We start from the raw sequence: 25,000 nt of genomic DNA on the forward strand, positions 1-25,000 counted from the left end.
GATATAAACCAGTACAAACGCGTCACTCCGCATGCAGCGGCTTCTTCCAGCTCAGCTGCCGTAATGCGGCATGACGAGGCGTTCAAGGACATATGCAGCTCTGTGGTATTATTTAGAAATGCATGAACGGTTGCATACGGTGCCATGTGGGCATGCCGTGACCCCGCTAAGGAGCAGCTTATCGTCTTTTCCAGAGGATCAGGACTGTGGCTGGCCGCTGCTCAGCCGACACACTGCCAGCAGGACGGCCGTTTACACTGACTGACACTAGGACTATAGGATATACCTGATTTCTTTTTTTTTTTTAAACTTCACTTTATTCCAGAAAGCATATACAGATTATGACAAAATATTTTTCTCAGAATTATGACAGAGTTGTTATTATCTAACTCCTGGCCTAGTTCCGTGATACTTTTCCCCCAAATATACGTGCGTTGTCTACGTGTTAGATATCACGTATATTTGAACTGTTTGGCTTTCCATAAATATGATCCCGCAATTAAACTTACACGAATGGCGCGATGCAAATGTTTTTTTTCGCTTTGGTGGGAACACGCCATAAGAGAAAATGACCCACTTCTCACTTGATTTATTACCTCAGTAAACATTTACTTAATCGCTAGTCTGTGAAAATGGCCATGGCAGTTTTCCCCTCGCCAAAATTTAGCCTAACTTTGGAGCGTTATTAAGCATGACATGGATTCCTTTGATCGTCTAGTTTCATATATCAGCATCTTCACTCTAACTTTAAAATGGAGACTCTTAAAGGGGTGATATAATGGTTATATAGGGCATTTCACACTGTTCCTTAAGGTCTCCTAATAAGGTATGTAACATTGGTTGGGCTGAAAATGGCCCGGTTGCTATTCTATGGGCCCTAAACTGCCCTGTGAATATGGCCCTATTTGGAACAAGAGCTTTTCTTCCAAATATGGTATGCACATGAATATTTAGATGAGCTGCGCGCTGATTGGTTTTGTGAAGCACATACACACACACTGGAGACGAGACAGCAGGTCTCATATTTCAGACACTGCAAAGTTATACATTGTTTGTCTGCTATTTCATTAATAAATTCACTTCTGAGACTTTTTTATGCGAGAAATCAACTATGTAAAGCTCAAATATGGGCCGTTTTACGAAAATTTATGGCTAATTGCAAATTTGGTAAGACGTGTCGGACTTTAGGAGCGAGGGCAAAGTCACTGTTTCTGGGTTATTGGACTACCAAATGTAGTCCGGAGCTCGGAGCTGGCCGGTGGAGCTCGGGTCTCGGAGCTGGCCGGCTGCCGCACACACGCACACACACACACACACACACACACACACGCACACACACACACACACACACACACACACAGCTGCCCGGCACACAACACGTACATATACACACACACACACACTAGGGATGGGCGTATCGATCCTGTGGTATCGATAGATCGATATACTCACGCTACTCATTTGGCATTGATTTCCTTAAAAAAATATCGATATAAACTAAAAAATAATAATTGGGGGTGTATGCATCACTTTCAGCTGTTTTAGATTACTTACTTAAATTACTATGTGCCGGGACACCCCTGTACCTGGCGGCGTATTGAGCTGGCCCATGTCACGTGACAGGAGACAAGCGAATGAGCGTCAACATGCGATACAGCCGATAGCGACACAGCCAAGGGCCTGAAAATGTGTATGTTTTTGTTCATATTTAACTTATTTCATTCATATTTATGTTATTTATTTTAATTTTAATTTTATTATGTATTGACCATAATACATTTTGTATAAATGGTCTGTATTTGTCTTGTGATTTGTCTTAAATGTAATAATATTTTTACTGACAAAAATTGCCAATAAGAAATTAACGGTATCGGTATCGATGAAAATACAAGAAAAAGTATCGATATCGTATCGAATCCTAAAAGTGTGCTATCGCCCATCCCTAACACACACTGTCTGTTACCGATAGACTTTGGTAACTGACTTAGTCTCCGATAGACAGACATGCCCAGACATGCCCGGGCGCGAGCAGCGGCTGCAGCGCGGCTAAAACAGCCGAGACAAAATGCAAAGTTTCGACACTTTCATTACAACTGTAACTTTACCCTTGGGACATAAAAAACCTCCAACAAGGAATCACAACTCACCCTGTAGCTAGTCAGCGCAGGGAAATTTAGCGGGGAGTGAAGCCCTGAAGGCACGTCCTCTGCGCCGCTGCATTAGATCCAAACTCCCGCTCCATTGTCCGATATACTCGTTCTAAACACTGTTCTCTGGGCCAATAGGCTATTCCGTTTTACAGCCTGGAACGCTGCATTTACGACCGTGGTTCATTTTCAATATCTTTGAAAAACTTCCAAACTTTCTTCTTTCTAAAGTACACAGCGCCGCTCGTGTGTGAGATCCTGACAGAGCTCCAGCTCACATAGCGGGTCTGTGAAGGGGGAGAGGCCGACCGGGAAGGCATCAAACCCAGCCGGCAGCCGCCACCTGTCACGGCAGATTGTGGAGCTTCTCAAGTCCGATACAGTCATACAAAATTTGCAATTAGCCATACATTTTCGTAAAACAGCCCATATTTGAGCTCTACATAGTTGATTTCTTGCATAAAAAAGTCTCAGAAGTGAATTTAGTAATGATATAGCAGACGAACGATGTATAAAATTTCTGAGATCTGCGCGACCAAGATTCAGAAGACTAACTGATCTCAGGTCAGTGGTGTATGTAAATTTTGGGGTGTGACAAAGTTACAGACTAGAGCAAAATAAAGTAGGAGTTGAGGAATTGACGTCAACAAGGAGCTTTGTTGAGATTTGCAGAGGAAAGAGGTGTCAATGGGATTTTGAGGTTCTATGTATGTGCTATTTACCCTCCAAACTGTCGTTTTTCAACTATGACAAGGTAAAATCCGTTTTGCATTCTATCACCCCTTTAAAAGAATTATTTCAGGATTTTTTAAATCGATATTGGACCATTCAAATAAAGATCGATTTGAAACGGAAAATCGATTTTTTTTAAACCCAGCCCTGGAAAAAAGGTAAATCCCGCACTCTGCTTTCGCTATAGCATCACCGTTTATTGAAGAAAACTAAGGTTTCGGTCCCTCTGCTCCTTCATCAAGAGTATTTTTGGTGAAGGACAAGAGGGACAGAAACCTTACTTTAATTTAATTTGCTCTAGCAACAGCAGAGTTTGGGATTTTCCATTTTTCCAAGTTTCACAGAAGAATTGTTGGATGTGCGAGTTTATACCCTGCCCTACAATCCAACTAAGAATTGTTGAGATATTTCCCGTCTGGATGGTGATTGTCATTTTACGGTTTAGATATGAGAAGTAACTCACCAGTTTCTGTTTCTGCAGTCGAAAGCGGCCACACCGTTGGCGTCCGGAGTCCATTTAATACCTGACAGACGGACACATGGAGTCAGTTCACTGCACCATGACACTGAGGATATCATTACCTACAGTTAACACACAGAGATACAACATCTACCAAACGGAAACTTACAACACACTCTACAAGTCAGGAATAGACTGTAGATCCATGAATGGAGTTTTTATTTGGTTTTCTCATGAAAACAGTCCCACGCAGCAGGGCTCAAATCTTTCTGGTTCGTGCAAAGATGGGGGGCGCTATCACGTAACCCAATAATGTACCCAATATAAAATATACCCTTTTGGTTTCTGATTTTTCCTCAAAGGAGAAAACAGGATGTGATATATGTGCAGATTCTTATGCTGTAGCAGGACAATTTAATTTCAGTTGGACTTTCAATTTACATTTGCATACAAACTCCAGCTCTTCTCTGGGAGATTAATCTGAGGGTGGTTGATGAGTTTGTAAACTTGGAGCGTTTTCCTGTTGGCTCGCTTTCCTTTTCACTAGGGTTTCACCGAGTCCAGGATTCGGCTTCGGATTCGCAGGAATTTTGGGCTTTTTGACGGGGGTTGGGTTTCTGCCGAACTTTAGAATTTTTTCCCACCGAACCGAAACCTACGCTTGCACTACGCGCGCTACGCTGGTCGACGTAATGACGGCGCCGTTGATTACGGGAAGGTGTTTACGTAGGTGGAGCGTTCAATGCAGCAGGCTGTGAGGAAGTGGAAATGGAACTGGTGAGCAGAAAAAGTGTAGTTTGGCAGTACTTTCAGTCAAAAGAAGGCCATTCAAGTCCAGCTACATGTTCAATTTACAATGCTGATTAGTCTGGTGGTGGCGAGGACCCTAAACTATACACAACATCACCGCTGTTACAACATCTGGTATCAAACATCCGAAAGAATACGAGTTGTGATGAAGGAATCTACAGACAGCAGCCAGAATGCAGCAACTTCAGGTACGGCAAAGGAAGGACAGTCACTGTTTACTTCATTAATGTGTTTACTGTGTTAATGGACTGAGGATGGGACGAGGATTCGGTATTCGGTTTCGGCAGAATTTTAACCAGTGGATTCGGTATTCGGAACTCCAAAAATCTGGATTCTGTGCATCCCTACTTTTCCCACAGAGAAAAATTTAAGCAAACCAAAATGCATCACCACAAACCAGAGGTGGGAGTAGGTCACACATGTGCAAGTTGCAAGCAAGTCTCAAGTCACTGTGGTGAGAATCAAGCCAGTCAAGTCGAGTCCCGGCTATAAGTCAAGCAGGTCACAAGTCAAGTCATACAAAATTCTTAGATCTACCCCAGTTTACACATTTAAATCAGTTTAAAAAGACAGTTGTCGTCATGAAAAGTCTCAAGTCAAAGTCAAGTCTCAAGTCTTGAATACCAAGTAAAAGTCAAATCGAGTCATTTATCAATGAAAGTCAAGCAAGTCTCAAGTCCGCAAATTGGCGACTCGAGTCAGACTCGAGTCAAGTCATGCGACTCGTGTCCCCCACCTCTGCCACAAACCACGCAAGACTGCTCACTCCGCTCATTGGTCAGATGTGTCTGCGGCGGGAGCAAAAAGTAAATCCAGGAAGAAAGTCCCATGTTCAAACCAGCTCACTTCATGTAAATCATTTTTCAGACATTGTTTCGCAGAGCGCCATTCCTACGTCTGCTCTGCTCACCGAGACTCTGCCGACATCGGTCTCCAACTGTAGGGGTGTCGGCAAGCTTGACCGCAATCTATTTCAGTGAGAGAAATAAGTGTACCGTACGCTTGTTTGGTCCGCTTTTGGTGCGCATCCGAGTGCGATTGCTGCATTGACAAACAAACCGCGGGGAAAAAAAGGAGGACAACCAGGGCTTAATTTGAGCCGGAACACGCCGGAACTCAACCGTGCTGGTTGAGATTGCTGTTATAGCCTCATTTCACTCAGGGGAAAAATGTCAAAAAGACAACTAAGTTTGCTTAACTTTTTCAAATACGCTGGCCAGTCGGATCCCAAACAAGCAAAAATTGCTGCTAATTGCTGCTTGTGAACGATCGTTGCAGTGTATTTTTAATTTTTTTTACATTTCGCACCAATGCAGTGCACGTTCTGAAATAAAAATAAACATTGCCCTGATGTACACACAGCGTTGTTTAGGCTTTTCTAGTCAGAGTCAGAGAAGCTACGTAGGCAGGTGTAATTTTTTTTTGTTGGTTCCGTTACCTCCAACCCCCATTTTGAGCCGGATCCACCCCCCCTCTGCGCTCCGGGACCTCGCACTTTACAAATTAAGCACTGGGGAAAACCAACACAAGTGCGATTCCACCGAAATAAATGAGGCAGGTGTTAAAGAAATCTGAATCTCACCGGGGTAGATCCTAAAGAAGCCGGTGGAGCTGCCGAAGAACTGCCAGGTAAGCGTCGGATCCTTCTGGAAGTTACTGATGAAGACGTCGTTTAACGCCTCCGAGTTGTAGATGGCATTGAGGATGTTGGGATCTGCACACAGAGGACAGAAACATCCTGAGCAAAGCTGAGCCTCGCAGGAACGGGAAGTGTTCGGGATGTAAAGGGTGACCTCTGACCTTTGTTGTAGACGTTGGTGGGGATCTGGATGTCGCTCTGCAGCGTGTTCACCGGCATGTTGTTGAAGTGCTCGTTCTCCTCCAGGGGAAAGTCTCCGCCCAGCTCCAAGCTGTTCCCGTCCTCGTCCACCGAGTTGATCATCATGGAGTTGTAGTAATCAAACTGACAGGAGACAGGAAGAGGTTCCTGTCAGAGTAATGCCTACCAGACACTAGAAGACTTTGAACAGACTTTGAAAAGACTAAAGTCTGATAGCATCACACATCTACAGACAATCATCTCACATCTAACGTTAAAGATGGGGATCTTGCAGGGTCACACGTTGCCAGACTACAACTAGATTAGTTTTGAAAACTTTAACTAAGCCAGCTAGCTACCGCTAGCGTTAGCTGGTAACTTAAGGGAAAGTTTGCCAATGTTCTGTTCTGCCATACCAACCCGGTCTCACGCCAGTTCGTGAAATGGTCAAGTTATTTTGATTCATTGATTCGTGTACAGGTCGCGATTTTCTCGTTTATTTCGTGTACAGGTCACAATTTTCGAACGTCACCATTTTACGACCTGCCATGACACTGGGCTGCTCTGGGGGACGCAACAGCGGGGAAATTAAACGCCACTACGGGGAAATTAAACGCAACAGCGGGGAAATTAAACGCCACTACGGGGAAATTAAACGCCACTACGGGGAAATTAAACGCCACTACGGGGAAATTAAACGCCACAACGGGGAAATTAAACGCCACTACGGGGAAATTTTCCCCGTAGTGGCGTTAAATTAAACGTAACAACGGGGAAATTAAACGCCACTACGGGGAAATTAAACGCCACAATGGGGAAATTAAACGCCACTACGGGGAAATTAAACGCAACAACGGGGAAATTAAACGCCACTACGGGGAAATTAAACGCCACTACGGGGAAATTAAACGCCACCACGGGGAAATTAAACGCCACAACGGGGAAATTAAACGCCACTACGGGGAAATTAAACGCCACAACGGGGAAATTAAACGCCACTAGGGGGAAATTAAACGCCACTACGGGGAAATTTTCCCCGTAGTGGCGTTAAATTAAACGTAACAACGGGGAAATTAAACGCCACTACGGGGAAATTAAACGCCACTACGGGGAAATTAAACGCCACCACGGGGAAATTAAACGCCACAACGGGGAAATTAAACGCCACTACGGGGAAATTAAACGCCACAACGGGGAAATTAAACGCCACTACGGGGAAATTAAACGCCACTACGGGGAAATTAAACGCCACTACGGGGAAATTAAACGCCACTACGGGGAAATTAAACGCAACAACGGGGAAATTAAACGCCACTACGGGGAAATTAAACGCCACAACGGGGAAATTAAACGCCACAACGGGGAAATTAAACGCAACAACGGGGAAATTAAACGCCACTACGGGGAAATTAAACGCCACTACGGGGAAATTAAACGCCACAACGGGGAAATTAAACGCCACTACGGGGAAATTAAACGCAACAACGGGGAAATTAAACGCCACTACGGGGAAATTAAACGCCACTACGGGGAAATTAAACGCCACTACGGGGAAATTAAACGCCACAACGGGGAAATTAAACGCAACAACGGGGAAATTAAACGCCACTACGGGGAAATTAAACGCCACTACGGGGATATTAAACGCCACTACGGGGAAATTAAACGCAACAACGGGGAAATTAAACGCCACTACGGGGAAATTAAACGCCACAACGGGGAAATTAAACGCCACTACGGGGAAATTAAACGCCACAACGGGGAAATTAAACGCAACAACGGGGAAATTAAACGCCACTACGGGGAAATTAAACGCAACAACGGGGAAATTAAACGCCACTACGGGGAAATTAAACGCCACAACGGGGAAATTAAACGCAACAACGGGGAAATTAAACGCCACTACGGGGATATTAAACGCCACTACGGGGAAATTAAACGCAACAACGGGGAAATTAAACGCCACTACGGGGAAATTAAACGCCACAACGGGGAAATTAAACGCCACAACGGGGATATTAAACGCCACTACGGGGAAATTAAACGCAACAACGGGGAAATTAAACGCCACTACGGGGAAATTAAACGCCACTACGGGGAAATTAAACGCCACAACGGGGAAATTAAACGCCACAACGGGGAAATTAAACGCAACAACGGGGAAATTAAACGCCACAACGGGGAAATTAAACGCCACTACGGGGAAATTAAACGCCACAACGGGGAAATTAAACGCCACTACGGGGAAATTAAACGCCACTACGGGGAAATTAAACGCCACTACGGGGAAATTAAACGCCACAACGGGGAAATTAAACGCCACTACGGGGAAATTAAACGCCACTACGGGGAAATTAAACGCCACTACGGGGAAATTAAACGTAACAACGGGGAAATTAAACGCCACAACGGGGAAATTAAACGCCACAACGGGGAAATTAAACGCCACTACGGGGAAATTAAACGCCACAACGGGGAAATTAAACGCCACACGCCGGCGACAACAAGGGGACGGACCGCCACATGTGGGACGCGATCCGCGGTCTCTGTGGTGAAAGTCCTGTGTTGTTTGACCCATCCTCCCCCCCGACCAACCTCCCTGCGTGGATTTTCGCCTTATCAATACTACTCGCTACCGTAATCATTCTGTGATCACAAAATATGCTTCCCATTGAAATACATTACTTTATTATTACTTTCAACGTGTTCAGTACACGAATCAACAGATTCTATAACGTGACCATTTCACGAACTGCCATGAGACCGGGCTGGGCAACTTAAGGGAAAGTTTGCCGATGTTCTGTTCTGCCGTACATGCAGATGAAAGGCTCCCGTACCCGGAGGTCTACGTTTATCTGCTGGTAATTCTCCACTGGAAGACTCGCTTCAGGAGGGTTGAAATTCGGCTGAGTTTTATGACCTTACACCAAACGATGGAGACGACGGGAGCACCCCGACTCTAGCAAGACTCTGAGGGCCAGATGTACGTACATTTGCGAACGCAGTAACGAATTATCAGCGCCAAGGCCAACCCGCAGAAAGCGCACGCTGTGATACTTCAGCTTACGTCGTATTTACCAAACCTGCAGTTCATTGGGTAATCAGCGCCTTTCTCCGACCACTATACCGTAAACTGCGCTGTAGCAAAGCGTTAAGTACTGGTGCTATGATACGGCTGAGTGCAGACTGCGATATTCCCACTGCTGATGCTATGACTGTTTGAAATGATCCCGATGCCAATATTTGTAATGTAACGAGGAGTTTAACAACTGCTGGCTGCTTAATCTGTAACGCCTAATGATTTTGTGTTCACTCAACTGAAAAAGTGTGATCCTTGTGGCAAAAATCCTTACAGCTCATCTCCTTGGCCTATGTCTTCGTCTTGCTCGGATTACTGCTGCCATTTCACCAGGAGGCATATGTGAGGAAACCCGCGTGCGGCTGGTTTATACCTGCTTTTAAGAGGCGAATTTTCACCGCAAAATAGAGGCGCGCTGTCACGGGCAGGTTTTGTACATAACGCGGAATACATAATTAGACGCACTTTACGCTTCCCCTCCCATCTCTTTATGGGAAACTCCAACTGTCCCCTTGACCCTCCTGTGAATGCACATGCATGACACGGAAAAGCCCAATTTGCCATTTTCAGTTCCAGCGACAGGCAGTCTGCACTTTTACCTCAGTGCGGCCTGTTTGTACATACCTCGCCATGCTTTTACGCGCACGTTTACGCCTGAAGTGGGCGCAAAAGCGTTAGTACATCTGGCCCTGAGGATTTCTTTCTGATTGGAAAATAGTCTGCAACAGTGAAATCGCTTGAAAAGTCGTTTGGTGTAAGGTCGGCAGAAGATGCTGACTTTTAGAGAAAATATTGAAGTTATTATCTATCCTCAACCAACCGTTGTCACCATTACAACCTTAAAAATCCTGAAGACATTACAACAAGGTGTCCCTCCAAAATAAAAAATAAATAAGGATAAATTATGAGTTGGTTTTACTCTGAAATTTGTGGGAAAAATGGAACGAAAATGCTAAAGAGTTACTTGTTGATTTGAGGATTGTTCCGTTTTTTTTTTTGTTTTTTTTTAACAAATGGGAACTTGTTTTTAGAATGAAAGGTCCTCCAGTCAGTATTAGGGTTGGGTATTGTTTGGATTTTTCCAATTTCGATGCCGAACCGGTACTTTTAAACTGATTCCGATTCCTAAACCGATTCTTGAAAAACTGAAAAATGACATCAAAGAAAGGATCTTTTTATAGTGTTCGACATGCTTCCCGCATTGCACGTAATCGTTTTCAAACATTTGTTGCATTTTGCAATGTCGGACTCCTTGGCTGTGAAATACAGCCACACTTCGCTTTAGGCATTTTAAATGCACTGAAAGCTAGCTAGCTAACGATAGACTAGCAGAGCAAGTGTAATATGTTTACTAGCGATCACGTGCAGTGAATGATTAATATGCTTTTACGTCCGTTTTGGTGAGCCCAGAGGGAAGATATGGCATTTTAAAAGTAGCCTACATTTACGGTAGCTAGCTAACAGTAGACTACAGAGAAAGTGGGATATTTTTACGTCCGTTTCGGAGCGACAGACGGAAAATATTTCAGTCGACAAATTAAGTGGAATTGAGGAAATGAGGAACCGAAATTTGTGTTCTAATCCGGTCTGAGTACTACCGGTTGTGTAGGAAATCATTATGTTCTACACTTTATTTATGTCGTCATTTTATTCTCATATCAAGTTTCAAACATATAAAAAGTTTGATGCATTTTCATGATGCAGAATGTACATTTCCAGTGGTGGAATGTAACTAAGTACATTTACTCCAGTACTGTACTTAAGTCCAAATGTTGAGGTACTTGTACTTAACTTGAGTCTTTTCTTTTCATGCCACTTTCTACTTCTACTGCGCTACATTTCAGAGAGAAATATTGTACTTTTTACTCCACTACATTCATCTGTTACAGCTTTAGTTACTTCACACATTAAGATTACTGCACACAAAACAAATGTAGTTTATAAAATCTGATGTTTTATGATAAAGTAAACTAGCCAACAATATAACGGCTACAAGTCCAGCTGAGATGATCAGACCATTAAACACACAACTGGTTGGATCCTTTACACTTTCTAAAATGGGAGGATTATTACTTTTTAATATTTTAACTACGTTTTCCTGATGATACTTACATACTTTTACTTAAGTAACATTTTCAATGCAGGGCTTTTGACTTGTAACAGAGTATTTTTACAGTGTGGTATTAGTACTTTTACTGAAGTGAAGGATCTGAATACTTCTTCCACCGCTGGACATTTCATAATATTAATCACGTGAAATATATAAAATAGTAGTGTAACTGGTAAAGTGTTGTTAATTAGCGCCAATTGACCATTTACTGTAACATCCAGCTTTGACTAATTCACATTGTGTCTAATTAATTGAGTTAATGAGCATGCTCTACTCACTAGTGCATACTCCACTGCTGCTGGGCTGAATGCTTTGTGCTTTGAGTGAATTATATTAATATGACCTACGTGTGCTTCAGTATATTTGTACAACACGTTTCTCTTGGTCTGTGTGTAGCTTCTTTGCTGCAGCGTCGACCCAGTTCCCTCTGAAGATCTCTGCTCTAATCTGATTTCAGGTGTCAGCTGAAGCTTTACAGCTTTAACCTGCCGTTGCTTCTGACCCACGCTCCAGTTAGCGTGCTAACGTTAGCATTCAGCTTAGAGCACAGCTGAGACTTAGGGCCAGTTAAACAGCTGATGGGTTACCCAACCGTTCAGCTCTCCACAGGTTTACAATGTGGAGTAAAAGAAAGAAAAGGAGTATGACATAGGGCTGCACAATATATCGGTTTTTTTTTTAAACACATCCCGAAAGGCTGCGAGATATCACGAAAGACACTCAGGGTGTCAAACATACGACCCGTGGGCCAGAACCGGCCCGCCAAAGGGTCCAATCAGGCAACGTGACATCACTTTGCGTAAACATACATGCCCACAAGTGGCGTGTTATCTGTACGCATTTTGAACTATCCGCGTGTATGTCTACGCTGTATACAGCGGACGTAAACATACACGCCACTTGGCGTGTTATTATCGCCACTGGGCGTGTTATCGCGAGTTGAGTTTAGGAAACGTGACATGCGGGACATGATCCCCGGTCTCCTGGGTGAAAGTCCTGTGTTTGACCCATCCTCCCCCCCGACCAACCTCCCTACGCGGATTTTCGCCCTTTCATACTACTCGCTACGGCGTAAATTCACACGCAATCACAAGGTAATGTAAGTCAATGGAGGCCAACAGGCGTTGATAAACACGCTAAAAAGCGAGTATGCGTCTTGATAACACGCCAATAATGGCATACGAATTGGCATGTCATACACACCCCATCAGTCTGAATCAGGCCCACTGGATGACTTTGAAAAGTGTTAAAGAATTGCAGAGAAGTATATAATTGCAATTCCAAATTTACCACTTTAATCTCAGAGAATATCCGATGTCTTTTTCTGTAAATTTACGACTTCAATGTTCGAAATTCTGAGTTTTTTTCTCAGAACATTACCCCTCAACAATGGCCTTAGAACGCTGTCATAGCAGAAGCAACCTGCGTTTGCCAACATCACGCTAACAAGAAATTCTGTGGCAGAAATAGTTTCTGATCTCTCTGGAGTGGTTTACTGGTCCGGCCCACTTGAGATCAAATTAGGGGGATGTGGCCCATGAACTAAGATGAGTTTGACATCCCTGAGTTAGTTGGAAGAAAATATCAGTAGAAAACTGCACTTCAAAATGTAACTGTCATTCTCTTTGTAGTGCTGCCTTTTATATTCAATTCAATGTTCAATTTGTTCAATGAAGAAAGTTGGAAATGATTTCCTTTCATTTGTTTTTAATTCGACATTCATTTGTCGTATTTTAGCAGAACACTGAAAGCAGCAGAACTGCAGAACGGAGTACATTTTAATATCCGTTTATCTATCGCAGGTAATATCGTTATCGCCATGTTCAACAATGTTACCCTTCATCGTGCAGCCCTAGTATAACATAATCATGAGCAGCTGGAAGGGTCCTTTGAAAACCAACCGTTAATGTAGCGTTGAACTCGTGGTACAGGTCGGCGTCCTCTGCAGACTCCGCCAACCTCTGAGACAGGAAACAGAAACGTCTTTATGAGTCGTGTGAGTGCAGCAGAGAAAGATAAAACAATGTGTACCAAGTGAAGGATAGTCTTCCTGTTAAAGGTGCCGTAGGTAGGATTGTGAAGATCCAGGACTTAGCCAAAAATTTTCCCAAACGAAGGAAACGCTGGCCTCAGTTTATGTTTTAATATTTTAATCATCTGCTCCCCTGAAGAGAGTAAAAAAACACTTAAATTAATCTCACTTAGAAGCACTATCTGTGTAGCTCTGGCTGATTATTATGATTATTAAAGGTGCTGTAGGTAGGATTGTGAAGATCCAGGACTTAGCCAAAAAATGTGAACATCGACAACTTCTCAGTCCCTCCCCCCTTTCTGCTAAAGCCCAAAACGGTCTCCTAAGCCCCTCCCCCCACAAGGGAGAATGAATGCGTGTGCATGAGCAGTGATTGACACGCAGTTAGACACCCCCCCTTGGCCCTGATTGGTGCATCTGAACAGGGAGCGGTGGATTTTTGTAAATCGCACTCCAGGCTGTAGGTGGAGCCAGAGGAGCTGATTATTTTTATTTTAATGACCTGCTTCATGTAGTTCTACTGGAACATAGGGTCAGTTTCAGCAAATATGACAGAAAGTTAGTTTTATAAGTCTTACCTACTGCACCTTTAAAGTCATTTAATGCGCTGGTTTCAAACCCTTTTTGGATTGTGACCCTGTAAAATGAAGTAACATCTAATTCAGGATTCTTCTAGTTTAATGTAAGACTTTTTAAGACCTTTTTAATACCACCTAGGATGAGATTTAATGCCAACTTCACGTCCATTTATTTGAAAATCAGTGTGGGTTTAGACCGGAGAAAAAAGCAGTATTTACCAGGTAACGTTACCTTAATTTAATAGAACAATTTATTATAATATTCCACAATAATACTTAATTCACAATAGCTTTGTTAGGTGTGTTTGAAGTCTAATAACATCAAATAATAAATATATTTGTCGCATGAAGAGTTCTAATGCTATGACACTAAAAATACAGAATAGGATTATATTATTATATAATATATAATAGGATAATAAAAAATAAAACTTGTGCATTAAGAGGTGTTACAATCAGTCCCACCTTGGCTAGATAAGATAATATATATAATGTAATATAATATGCCAAACAAGAAAACAATCTAAGACCTTTGTGAATGAAATTTCAGACTTTTAAGGTCTTACTTTTAGAATATAAAATTTAAGACTTTAATACTTTTAAGACCCCGCGGGTACCCTGTAAGTCATCATCATCATCATCATCATCATCATCATCATCATCATCACCGGTTACATAAGACAGAAAGCTGTGAGCAGCCAAAGCAGTTAAACCCCTAAGACCCTCTCAGATTCTTTAATTTGCCCTGGCAGGCACAACAAAGCCAACTGAAGAGAGATTTAATTCAAATGTCAGAGATTAGTCCACTTAACTCATCGCTGGGGTTGGATATAGTTTGTTTTTTTCCCGAAACAGTGCCTAAACTGTACCGTGAGCAAATACCAACCATTGTTTTTATTGAAAATCTTTTAGGCTACATTTACATTGCTACGTTTAGGTGTAACTGTGGATTTCCACTGGATGCAGAACGTCTGCAGACCGGCTCCGCTGCGGAACGGCTGCGTGCTCCGCCGTCCGTCAACACCCACCAGGTCCGGATTTGTTGCGGCACGGCTGCGGCCATGACTGACAGCTGAAGTCACGAGGACCCACGAGATCTCGCGAATTCACGTAGAATAGAAAACACAAAACTAACAACAGTTAGTTTCCATCCAGAGGAGTAGAGGGGGAACTACTCTGAGCTGTGTTTTCAAGGTGTAGTGCAGGGAAATATGATCCGCCGTGAGCACGGTGGATTTTATTTTGAAAATTAACCGGATTTTTATTTTGTTTCTGTGCTCGACTTCCTGTCCCCCACTATCTGCCGTGTGCTGAATTGCTGTGGAGCTCTTCAGCGTCCAGCAACAATAGAAGCTCTGCGTATCTGCTCCGGAGGGCTGGGACCGCCGGAGCTGGGACGGAGTCGGGACGCAGACGTTCTGCAGTCAGTGGAAATACACACATTGAGTTTAATGGAAACCTAATGACTCCGTCGACGTTCCGCAGATGTTACGCATCCAGTGGAAATTGCCGGTAAGAAGCCTCTTTGTCCTCACCTTCACGGACTTCATCTTGCTTCCCAACATTCGCTCGATTTCATCCGAATAATCCTTCACCAGGTCGTTTCCGTCCACCTCCACGATCTTAATGATGGACTCGACATCCTTCAGTTTCTGAGAGCAAACAAACACAGATCGTAAACTGATGGATTCTACGATACCAGAACTCTTTAGATATTCATTTAGTGGACGTATTCCCCAGAACACCAGATGTGGGGGGCGATTCCAGAGTTTTTTAAGTAGGGTGGCACAGGTCATGGGGGTGCATTGAAAATCTGCTTAGAAATACGGGAAATATTGGATAGAACAACAACACAATGTAATTCTGCTAAATAAAACATGACATTCATTATTAGTTTCACTTGTTTTCATTTTAAGCAAATTGTATATCATTCATATTTCGGGGGGGGGCACCCCGTGCTCCCCTTCTAGCCCCGCCCCTGACCGGATGTCATTTGTCTCTCTGGTGTTTCTATAGTTGTATAATAAACTTCAGGAACTCCTGTTATTCTGTTTGTGTTGTTTAAAGGTCCCATGGCGTGAACATTTCACTTTATGAGGTTTTTTTAACATTAATGTGAGTTCCCCCAGCCTGCCTATGGTCCCCCAGTGGCTAGAAATGGTGATAGGTGTAAACCGAGCCCTGGGTATCCTGCTCTGTCTTTGAGAAAATGAAAGCTCAGATGGGCCGATCTGGAATCTTCTCTTTATGACGTCATAAGGGGAAAAGTTACCTCCCCTTTCTCTGCTTTGCCCGCCCAGAGAATTTGGCCCACCCATGAGAGAGAGAGAGAGAGAGAGACGACATGGCTTTCAAACAAGCAAAGTGGCAGTTGGTCAAGGCCACACCCCCACCCTCCACCTTGCCCCCCCCCTCTCTCCTCCTCAATAGCATTTAAAGCTACAGACACAGAAATGGCACATCCTAAGGAAAGATCATTGTGGGACTGGCTCTAGTGGCTGTAATTCTGCACCAAGGCTGAATTTCGGGAAAGAGACTTCAGATACAGTATTAGGGACCACTAAGGTCTATATAAAAGAGACTTCAGATACAGTATTAGGGGACCACTAAGGTCTATATAAAAGAGACTTCAGATACAGTATTAGGGGACCACTAAGGTCTATATAAAAGAGACTTCAGATACAGTATTAGGGGACCACTAAGGTCTATATAAAGAGACTTCAGATACAGTATTAGGGGACCACTAAGGTCTATATAAAAGAGACTTCAGATACAGTATTAGAGGACCACTAAGTTCTATATAAAAGAGACTTCAGATACAGTATTAGGGGACCACTAAGGTCTATATAAAGAGACTTCAGATACAGTATTAGGGGACCACTAAGGTCTATATAAAAGCATCTAAAGAGCAGCATGACATGGGACCTTTAAAAGATCTTCTAAATGATGAAACTAATTCTCATGAACGGGTTTGTGCGATATCATACAACAATGCACACCAATTCAGGTAAAGATACCCTACGAAATTAGGCGACCGGCGGCTGGTCATGTGACGCGGGCTACGAGCTCCTCGCTCGTATGCTAGTTGAGTTTAGCCGACAAAAAGAAAGCACCATGCGGCAACAGTTAACTTTAGGCACCAAAACGACTAGTCAGGTTGAGGAAAAAGATGGTTGGTTTGGGTTAAAACACTCCTGGGACACGGACACGGGTTTCCTGGGTGAAAGTCTTTTGTTTTCCCCGGGAAGCAAACTCAGCTCGAGTTTTATGACCCAAACATCCACCCCGACCTCCTCCCTACACGGTCCACAGCGCTCTTATACAGCAGCAGTCAATGTGGTAGCCTGACGTGGTCATACTCAGATTCTAGTCAGAATATGAGTCTGATTCTGCTCCACTGGGCTGGGGTTATGGGGCGTGTTTCAACCCAACCAGGAAAGAAAATGCCTCTGCACTCAATTGGATAGACCTCCAACCAATCAGAGCAACAGATAGACCTCCAACCAATCAGAGCAACAGATAGACCTCCAACCAATCAGAGCAACAGATAGACCTACAACCAATCAGAGCAACAGACAGCCCTACAACCAATCAGAGCAACGGCTAGACCTACAACCAATCAGAGCAACAGATAGACCTACAACCAATCAGAGCAACGGATAGACCTACAACCAATCAGAGCAACAGACAGCCCTACAACCAATCAGAGCAACGGCTAGACCTACAACCAATCAGAGCAACAGACAGACCTACAACCAATCAGAGCAACGGAAAAGACGTCACAGAAGCTGCAAGTCAAAGTCAGGCTTCGACAGAGCAAAGGCAGAGGTGGCAGTTTCAGTTACTGTTGATCATCTGTCCATCATTGTATAAAGCCCGCCCTGACAATTTGATTGGTCCGAACAGCTCTAGTTCGGGCATAGTTGCCCCACAACGGATCAAGTCCAGACCCAACTTCCTGACCTCAAATGTTGTGGGCGGGGGGAAGTTCGGCTGGCATCCAGGCTGTCAATGTGGTGCACACAGCAAAAGAATATGTTGAAAACATTTAAAGTACAGTGCTTTACTTGTATATGTACGAATGGTTAATGGGAACAGCCTGAATAATGAGATGATTTGCAAACGAGTTATATTATCTCTTGTTTAAAACATAAATTCAGCTATTCTGTCAATCTTTTTTGGCTCCAGTCGGGGATCTTAATTTGATCGGCTTTATTTCCAGGCAGTAATTGAAAAAGGTGAAACGGTGAAAGTGATCCAACCCTGTCGGCGGATCGGTTTGTTTTTATTAAATCACTCGGATTGACAGACTCACTCTCAGATTAAATCTGCTGCTGCAATGTGGAGATGAGTGTTTTTGTTTTCACAGCGAGGCGCTTTGAGGTAATCAGGTCACTTTCTCTGGATCAAGAAGCTCGAGGTGGATCAGCCGGCTGAGAGCGAGGAGGGACAGCCTAGTCTGGTTATTTACACTCTGAATCACTTCATTAAGTAATTCGCTAAGTCCAATTAGTCCAAAGCAACACAATCACTGACATAGCCTAGAAATCTAGACGCTCCCTAGCGGCAGCAAATGTAATTTGCAGCCAGGGTCGTCTAGCAACTCTCCGTTGGCTTGCGAGCTGGAAAAAACAAATTCTGGTCAGGCCAATCACATCGTGTATAGAGTCGGTGGGCGGGATTAACATAATGACGGCAGAGCTGCGACGGTTCCGCGTGAATTCCCCGCTACTTGAAAACAAAGAAGATGGCTGCTGCTGCTGGTGAACAGCGGTCTTTGGAGTCGGCTTTGGCCGCGACTCTGGAAGACTTGGAGTTCAGCTTTTCTTTGAGAAAAGAACAAAGAACGGCACTGAAGTCATTCTTAAAAAAGGAAGATGTGTTCGGAGTTTAAAGTTTAATCTATCAACTAGCATTGCTCTGGTTGGTTGTAGAGCTATCCTATTGCGTGCAGAGAGAATTTGAAAGACAACCGTTTATCCCGCCCCTCGGATTGAGCCCAGCCAATGGTGAGTTCCCAGACCCAACATCTGGATGTGGAGCTGGCTTGTCAGGCTATCACTGACACAAATACATGCAGAAACCAACATTTGGTTTTACCTCAGTGGATCTTTTGTCTCTAAATCGCGTCCAGTAACACCTGGAACTTTGGGTGAGACTTTAAAGAAATTCAGTTCACCCAAAAACAATACAAATTGTGCTGTAGTACATTGTAGTACTGCTCTCTATGGTCCCAGAAAGTTTTATTTTTTTATTTTTATTTTACGAGCCCGACACAGTTAAAATCAAACAAAAATTCTCACACTAACGACACATGTACGTTTGTTTGTGTGGAAATCTTTTATTAAGCAGCTGGAGGAAGGCATTCAGAAATGTCAACAGATGAAGCATTAGCGCACACGGGGCAACGAGCTCACGTTAACACAGGCGCACACCTACATAATAAGCTTTTTTAAATTTAAAACGTTCAATGTCTTATCGCGCTGATGTGACTTAGCCTGACCCGGACCAGAACATCATTTCTAAATATCTGTCCAAACCTGGCCCGGCCCGTCAGGTACCGCCGGGTCCCGACGGGCTCGGTTAGAGTATCCATCCTCTAGTTTGTAAGTGTAGGGGAAAGTAAAACTACTGGTATCAACAGAAAAAAAAAAAAAAAATCCCAAATCTGTTAATCAATAAATAACCAAAATGAGCGTGATTGTGTGAATGCATGCGTGTAGATTTGCATTTAAATATTGTTTAAAGTTTGTAAACAGCTGTTATATTGATGGTTTTATAATAAATTAATGTTAAATAAATGTTTTTTTCTTATAATAAATCACTTGAATAGAGATAAAAAAAAACAGTTTAATACAGACACCAAATGGTTATATTTACTATTTTATTATATTATCTTACTGTGTGGAAGTGACTGGGGTCATTATTTTATGTGTAAGTCAACATCATTACGAGGTGCACCTGAATGCAGCATGAGTTTACGAGTGGCACCTGAATGCACCATGAAGTCCACACACTTGACCCTTTGTTGTTTGTTTCCAGAACTTTTTTTCCATACTGTTGTTTCTCCGTCATCTCTGACTCCGGCAGTGGCCGTGGTCTCTGGAAGAGTGCAGCTGCAGGCTACGTTACTTTGTGTCTTTAGCTGCATGCTACATGTCAGTAAGCTACGCTGTGTCCTGCACTGTAATGTGTCAGTCCATAGTATGTTCAGCTAGTATATACTGTAGTGTGTCCATGAAAACAGCAACATGGAAGCAGAAAGTGTGTCTGCTGGGTTGTTTGTTCTCACTACAGGAGGTGGTTGTGTGTTTGGGAAAGCAGAGAAACTGCAGACTGACTCTGATGAATCTAAATCTGACAGATAAATGGATGAATGTCTAAAATCAGAACAGGGCACAAATCCTGATGCCGGTAAAGAGGGCTTGGTCCTCAATCTGGGCATTACCATGATCCCTGTGTGTGTGTGTGTGTGTGTGTGTGTGTGTGCATACTGACACAGACAGACGCTCTGCTGTTATTGCTCTATAAAACGAGTCAACCTCTCTTCCTAAAGTTAAAAGAGACCCAGACCGGGCGTTGAAAGGTTGTGAAAAAGGAGCAGTGAAGTGGGATCAGCTGCTGGTTCCAGAAGTATTTTTCCCACTGTGAATTCATTTTTTTCTTTTACAGACTACCTCCAGATTTCGCTCCATAGAAACACAGAAGTCTCCCAGAAAATGCATTCGTCCTTTTTATGATACTACGTTCAAAATGTGCCTGTTTGAAACGGGCCGATTGCTTGGGCTGCGGTATTTCTGCTTGTAGCCTTCTACAGAACCACGAGCCCTCAAATTAACTTACAGAGACCCCAAATCACTTACTATGCAACTCAACCCTATACTACTGACTTACTATGTAGTACAATCAAGTTATTTTCCAGTGTACTTCTACTTCAGAGGAAAACATTGTATTACTACATTTGCCTGTAAGTGAAATGTTAATGTTTACGTTGCAGATTCAGATTTTACTCAATCCCAAAGCAAAAGCTTTCTGTCTCGCCTGTGACTCACACAATCCTACAACGTGTGTGGCGCAGCAGGTGTAGCCAGTTAAAATATACATTCAGCGGCACATACAGTCCGCTAACGGTCCGCATACGTTGCACGTTCAATGTAGCCAAAGCGTAAGCCTTACCTTTCCATTGGACGGCTAAGCAGTTAGCTTTTCTAGTTTTCAAATGGACGTGCAAAACCAAGCTCTGTTATAAGCCTAGAGGTAGCGAGAGTAATCAAGCGTTCTCCAGGGTTGGTTATGCCGTGACAGTATGTCCACAGGCTTATTTTAGCTTCGACATTTAACAAAGATGCAGATATTTTCTACCACCGTTGTTGATTAGAGGGTGACACGGGAATCAACTGTCGCTCCCATCCTATCCCGAGCCCACAAAAATACTCCCGTCATATCCCGATCACGTGACTGCACTTACCCCAAAAATCCTGTCCTGCAAAATCCCGAGAGAAAGACTCCCGAATCCCGTCCCGCTCCCGTTTCGTTCCCTATGTTGTCTAAAGTTATCAGACTCCGTTGCCCCCGCGGGAATACCGTGATCCGCGGGAGTCCCGAAAAATTGTCACCCTCTATTGTTGATCTGTTGTGCTGATGATTGATGAAGCCTCAAAGAGCTTCATCTAATATTGTGTCCTCCAAAAGTTATAAAGATGTTTTTCTTCAGGAATCAGTACTTAACTTCACGAATCTATTGGTTCTTAACTGGCATTCTGGGAAACGTAGGGAACCACTCACTGAAACTAAAATGATACTTTATGCGTCTACGTAGCCGTGAATGACCGCATGGGAACCATTCTCAGGTACTGCATTAATAAAAACTAACAGAGCCATTGTCCATGACTTTGTTTACCTTCTGCAGCAGCTGAGAGCCGGAGTATTTGGTGGTGAAGTCTCGAAGCTGAACGGAGAACTCAGACGCCCACTGCTGCACCCTGAAACACAGACAGACGAGTAGTCAACAGTTACATACAACATAAAGGTTCAAAACAACAGGACACAAGAGAACAGCATCATAATTATCTGTAGTGGTGGTCGACACAACACTGTAGACGTAACAGTGGACGACGACACCATGAAGAGAATCTGGCATGTGTGATTGCAAGACGTCTAAAATAAAGACAAAGACATCCGTGTAACTAGGGCTGGGTTAAAATTAATCGATTCAGCAATTAAAATCGATCTTTGTTTGCATGATCTGATATCGATTAATAAAATCCCTAAAGCAATCTTTTAATATATAAGATAAGATATACTTTATTGTCACCGAAGGGAATTTGTTTTGGACTGTGTCCGTTCCACAGCTTTACAAAGACAACACAAAATACAGAAAATAAGCATACTCTCATATACATTAGACAGGGACCTATATAGTAATACTCTCATATACATTAGACAGGGACCTATATAGTAATACTCTCATATACATTAGACAGGGACCTATATAGTAATACTCTCATATACATTAGACAGGTACCTATATAGTAATACTCTCATATACATTAGACAGGGACCTATATAGTAATACTCTCATATACATTAGACAGGGACCTATATAGTAATACTCTCATATACATTAGACAGGGACCTATATAGTACTGCTCTCATATACATTAGACAGGTACCTATATAGTAATACTCTCATATACATTAGACAGGGACCTATATAGTACTGCTCTCATATACATTAGACAGGTACCTATATAGTAATACTCTCATATACATTAGACAGGTACCTATATAGTAATACTCTCATATACATTAGACAGGGACCTATATAGTAATACTCTCATATACATTAGACAGGGACCTATATAGTAGCACATTAACTCCTCCGTTCAGTGTCAGTATTGAATTGAACAACCCTGTCGGCTACATTCTCCGCAATAAGTGTGGCACAGCCCTTGCACAATGAGATATTGCACAACTAATATATTGCCCAACCCCAATGGTCTACGTTGTGCACAAATGACACAATGCACTGACCAAATAGCCTGCATATTGCACAACTAACGTATTGCACAACCCCAATAGTCTACGTATTGCACGATGACATAGTGCACAACTCAGCCAGCCTACATGTTAGTGTTGATAAGCGTAATGGACATAGGCACAAATGAGTGTTTATATCGGTTTAGCCTGCCTTTACACCATGTATGTATAACCCATTACCACCTTTTGGGGGGTCAGTTCTTAATGTAAACATTAACCTGGTGCTTAATTATAAAAATATTTTGGAGTTGCTTCTTACTTTTACAATTTACAGCAGAAGTTCTCTGAGAATCTCTTTTATACCTAAGCTAAATTGGTATTGTAACCGAAATTTCCCTTACCTAATTGATATTGAATAAAATCAGAAATATGAGGGAATTGGGACCTTTTGAATCTCTGAATTGAATCTGGAAATCTTTGACCAAGACCTATTTGTAACCATGCACCAGCCAACTCCGACCTCCACCCAACTCAGTCAGAGTGCAGACATAAAAAAAACAGTCAAACCAGTTAAATATAAAAAGGAACAATAAAGGACAGCAATGATGAAGAGAAACAAACAAACCAACAAACTGAGAGCTGAACTCAGGTGGGAAGAACAAGAAGAAACACAGAGACTATAGCACGAATCACACAAAAATGACATCCGGGGCCGTTAATTTGAATTGCGGAGATATATGAAATCTGCAAACTTGTTTCTTTCTGTTGTCATTTTCAGCAATGACTGTATTGTTTCAACAAATTCATAGCAACTCACCAAATTCATAGCAACTTAGTTGCAAGGCAATAGTATTGAATCTTGAACATTTAAAGCTATATAGTTAAACACAGAGGTCTGACCTATCTGTGGTCTCTGCTGTGTTTATTTTCTGTCCTGTGTTGCATAGCTAGTGTCTTTGATAAACCAAATCTAACGTTACGAACAGCAACATGTCACCGCCGTTTGGAAACTGCTAGTTTGGGTGGTGTCATTTTCTTTAGTCTGTGGCCCAACAGGTAAATTAGCTCTCCAAGCATAGGTGCCGATACCGTGGTTGCTCCGGAGCTCGAGCACCCACGGAAAAATACTGAGCATCCACGTGGGCCAGACTGCCAGTAGGCTACATTCATTTAAAGGTCCCATGGCATGAAAATTTCACTTTATGAGGTTTTTCAACATTAATGTGAGTTCCCCCAGCCTGCCTATGGTCCCCCAGTGGCTAGAAATGGTGATAGGTGTAAACCGAGCCCTGGGTATCCTGCTCTGCCTTTGAGAAAATGAAAGCTCAGATGGGCCGATCTGGAATCTTCCCTTTATGACGTCATAAGGAGAAAGGTTACCTCCCCTTTATGAGAGAGAGACATCATGGCTTTCAAACGAGCAAAGTGGCAGTTGGTCAAGGCCACACCCCCACCCTCCACCTTGCCCCCCCCCCCCTCCTCCTCCTCAATAGCATTTAAAGCTACAGACACAGAAATGGCACATCCTAAGGAAAGATCATTGTGGGACTGGCTCTAGTGGCTGTAATTCTGGACCAAGGCTGAATTTCAGGAAAGAGACTTCAGATACAGTATTAGGGGACCACTAAGGTCTATATAAAGAGACTTCAGATACAGTATTAGGGGACCACTAAGGTCTATATAAAAGAGACTTCAGATACAGTATTAGGGGACCACTAAGGTCTATATAAAGAGACTTCAGATACAGTATTAGGGGACCACTAAGGTCTATATAAAGAGACTTCAGATACAGTATTAGGGGACCACTAAGGTCTATATAAAAGAGACTTCAGATACAGTATTAGGGGACCACTAAGGTCTATATAAAAGAGACTTCAGATACAGTATTAGGGGACCACTAAGGTCTATATAAAAGAGACTTCAGATACAGTATTAGGGGACCACTAAGGTCTATATAAAAGAGACTTCAGATACAGTATTAGGGACCACTAAGGTCTATATAAAAGAGACTTCAGATACAGTATTAGGGGACCACTAAGGTCTATATAAAAGAGACTTCAGATACAGTATTAGGGGACCACTAAGGTCTATATAAAAGAGACTTCAGATACAGTATTAGGGGACCACTAAGGTCTATATAAAAGAGACTTCAGATACAGTATTAGGGGACCACTAAGGTCTATATAAAAGCATCCAAAGAGCAGCATGACATGGGACCTTTAAAATTAAACATTGCAGTTGGTGCTAAGTGGAG

The 25,000-nt window shown here is 42.9% G+C and overlaps 1 protein-coding gene and 1 long non-coding RNA gene across 4 annotated transcripts in view; one reads left to right on the forward strand and one right to left on the reverse strand.

The window, feature by feature from the left end:
• LOC116036315 (voltage-dependent calcium channel subunit alpha-2/delta-4-like) overlaps nt 1-25,000 on the reverse strand; it is a 137,505-nt gene that overhangs the window by 100,992 nt on the left and 11,513 nt on the right. For all 3 annotated transcript variants that reach the window (XM_031279827.2, XM_031279828.2, XM_031279825.2), the window contains exons 2-7: nt 21,668-21,749; nt 15,303-15,419; nt 13,059-13,118; nt 5,950-6,112; nt 5,732-5,863; nt 3,343-3,403 (exon numbers count right to left, since the gene is read on the reverse strand). In XM_031279827.2, coding sequence (XP_031135687.1) covers nt 3,343-3,403; nt 5,732-5,863; nt 5,950-6,112; nt 13,059-13,118; nt 15,303-15,419; nt 21,668-21,749 — 615 coding nt within the window. The remainder of the gene's footprint in view (nt 1-3,342; nt 3,404-5,731; nt 5,864-5,949; nt 6,113-13,058; nt 13,119-15,302; nt 15,420-21,667; nt 21,750-25,000) is intronic.
• The window catches only part of LOC118495519, a 23,298-nt gene continuing 305 nt past the window's right edge, over nt 2,008-25,000 (forward strand). Inside the window, exons 1-2 of the long non-coding RNA XR_004897965.1 lie at nt 2,008-2,095; nt 18,115-18,126. This is a non-coding gene — a long non-coding RNA (uncharacterized LOC118495519). The remainder of the gene's footprint in view (nt 2,096-18,114; nt 18,127-25,000) is intronic.

Source organism: Sander lucioperca, chromosome 7 (assembly GCF_008315115.2).
Source record: "Sander lucioperca isolate FBNREF2018 chromosome 7, SLUC_FBN_1.2, whole genome shotgun sequence".
NCBI classification, from domain to species: Eukaryota; Metazoa; Chordata; class Actinopteri; order Perciformes; family Percidae; genus Sander; species Sander lucioperca.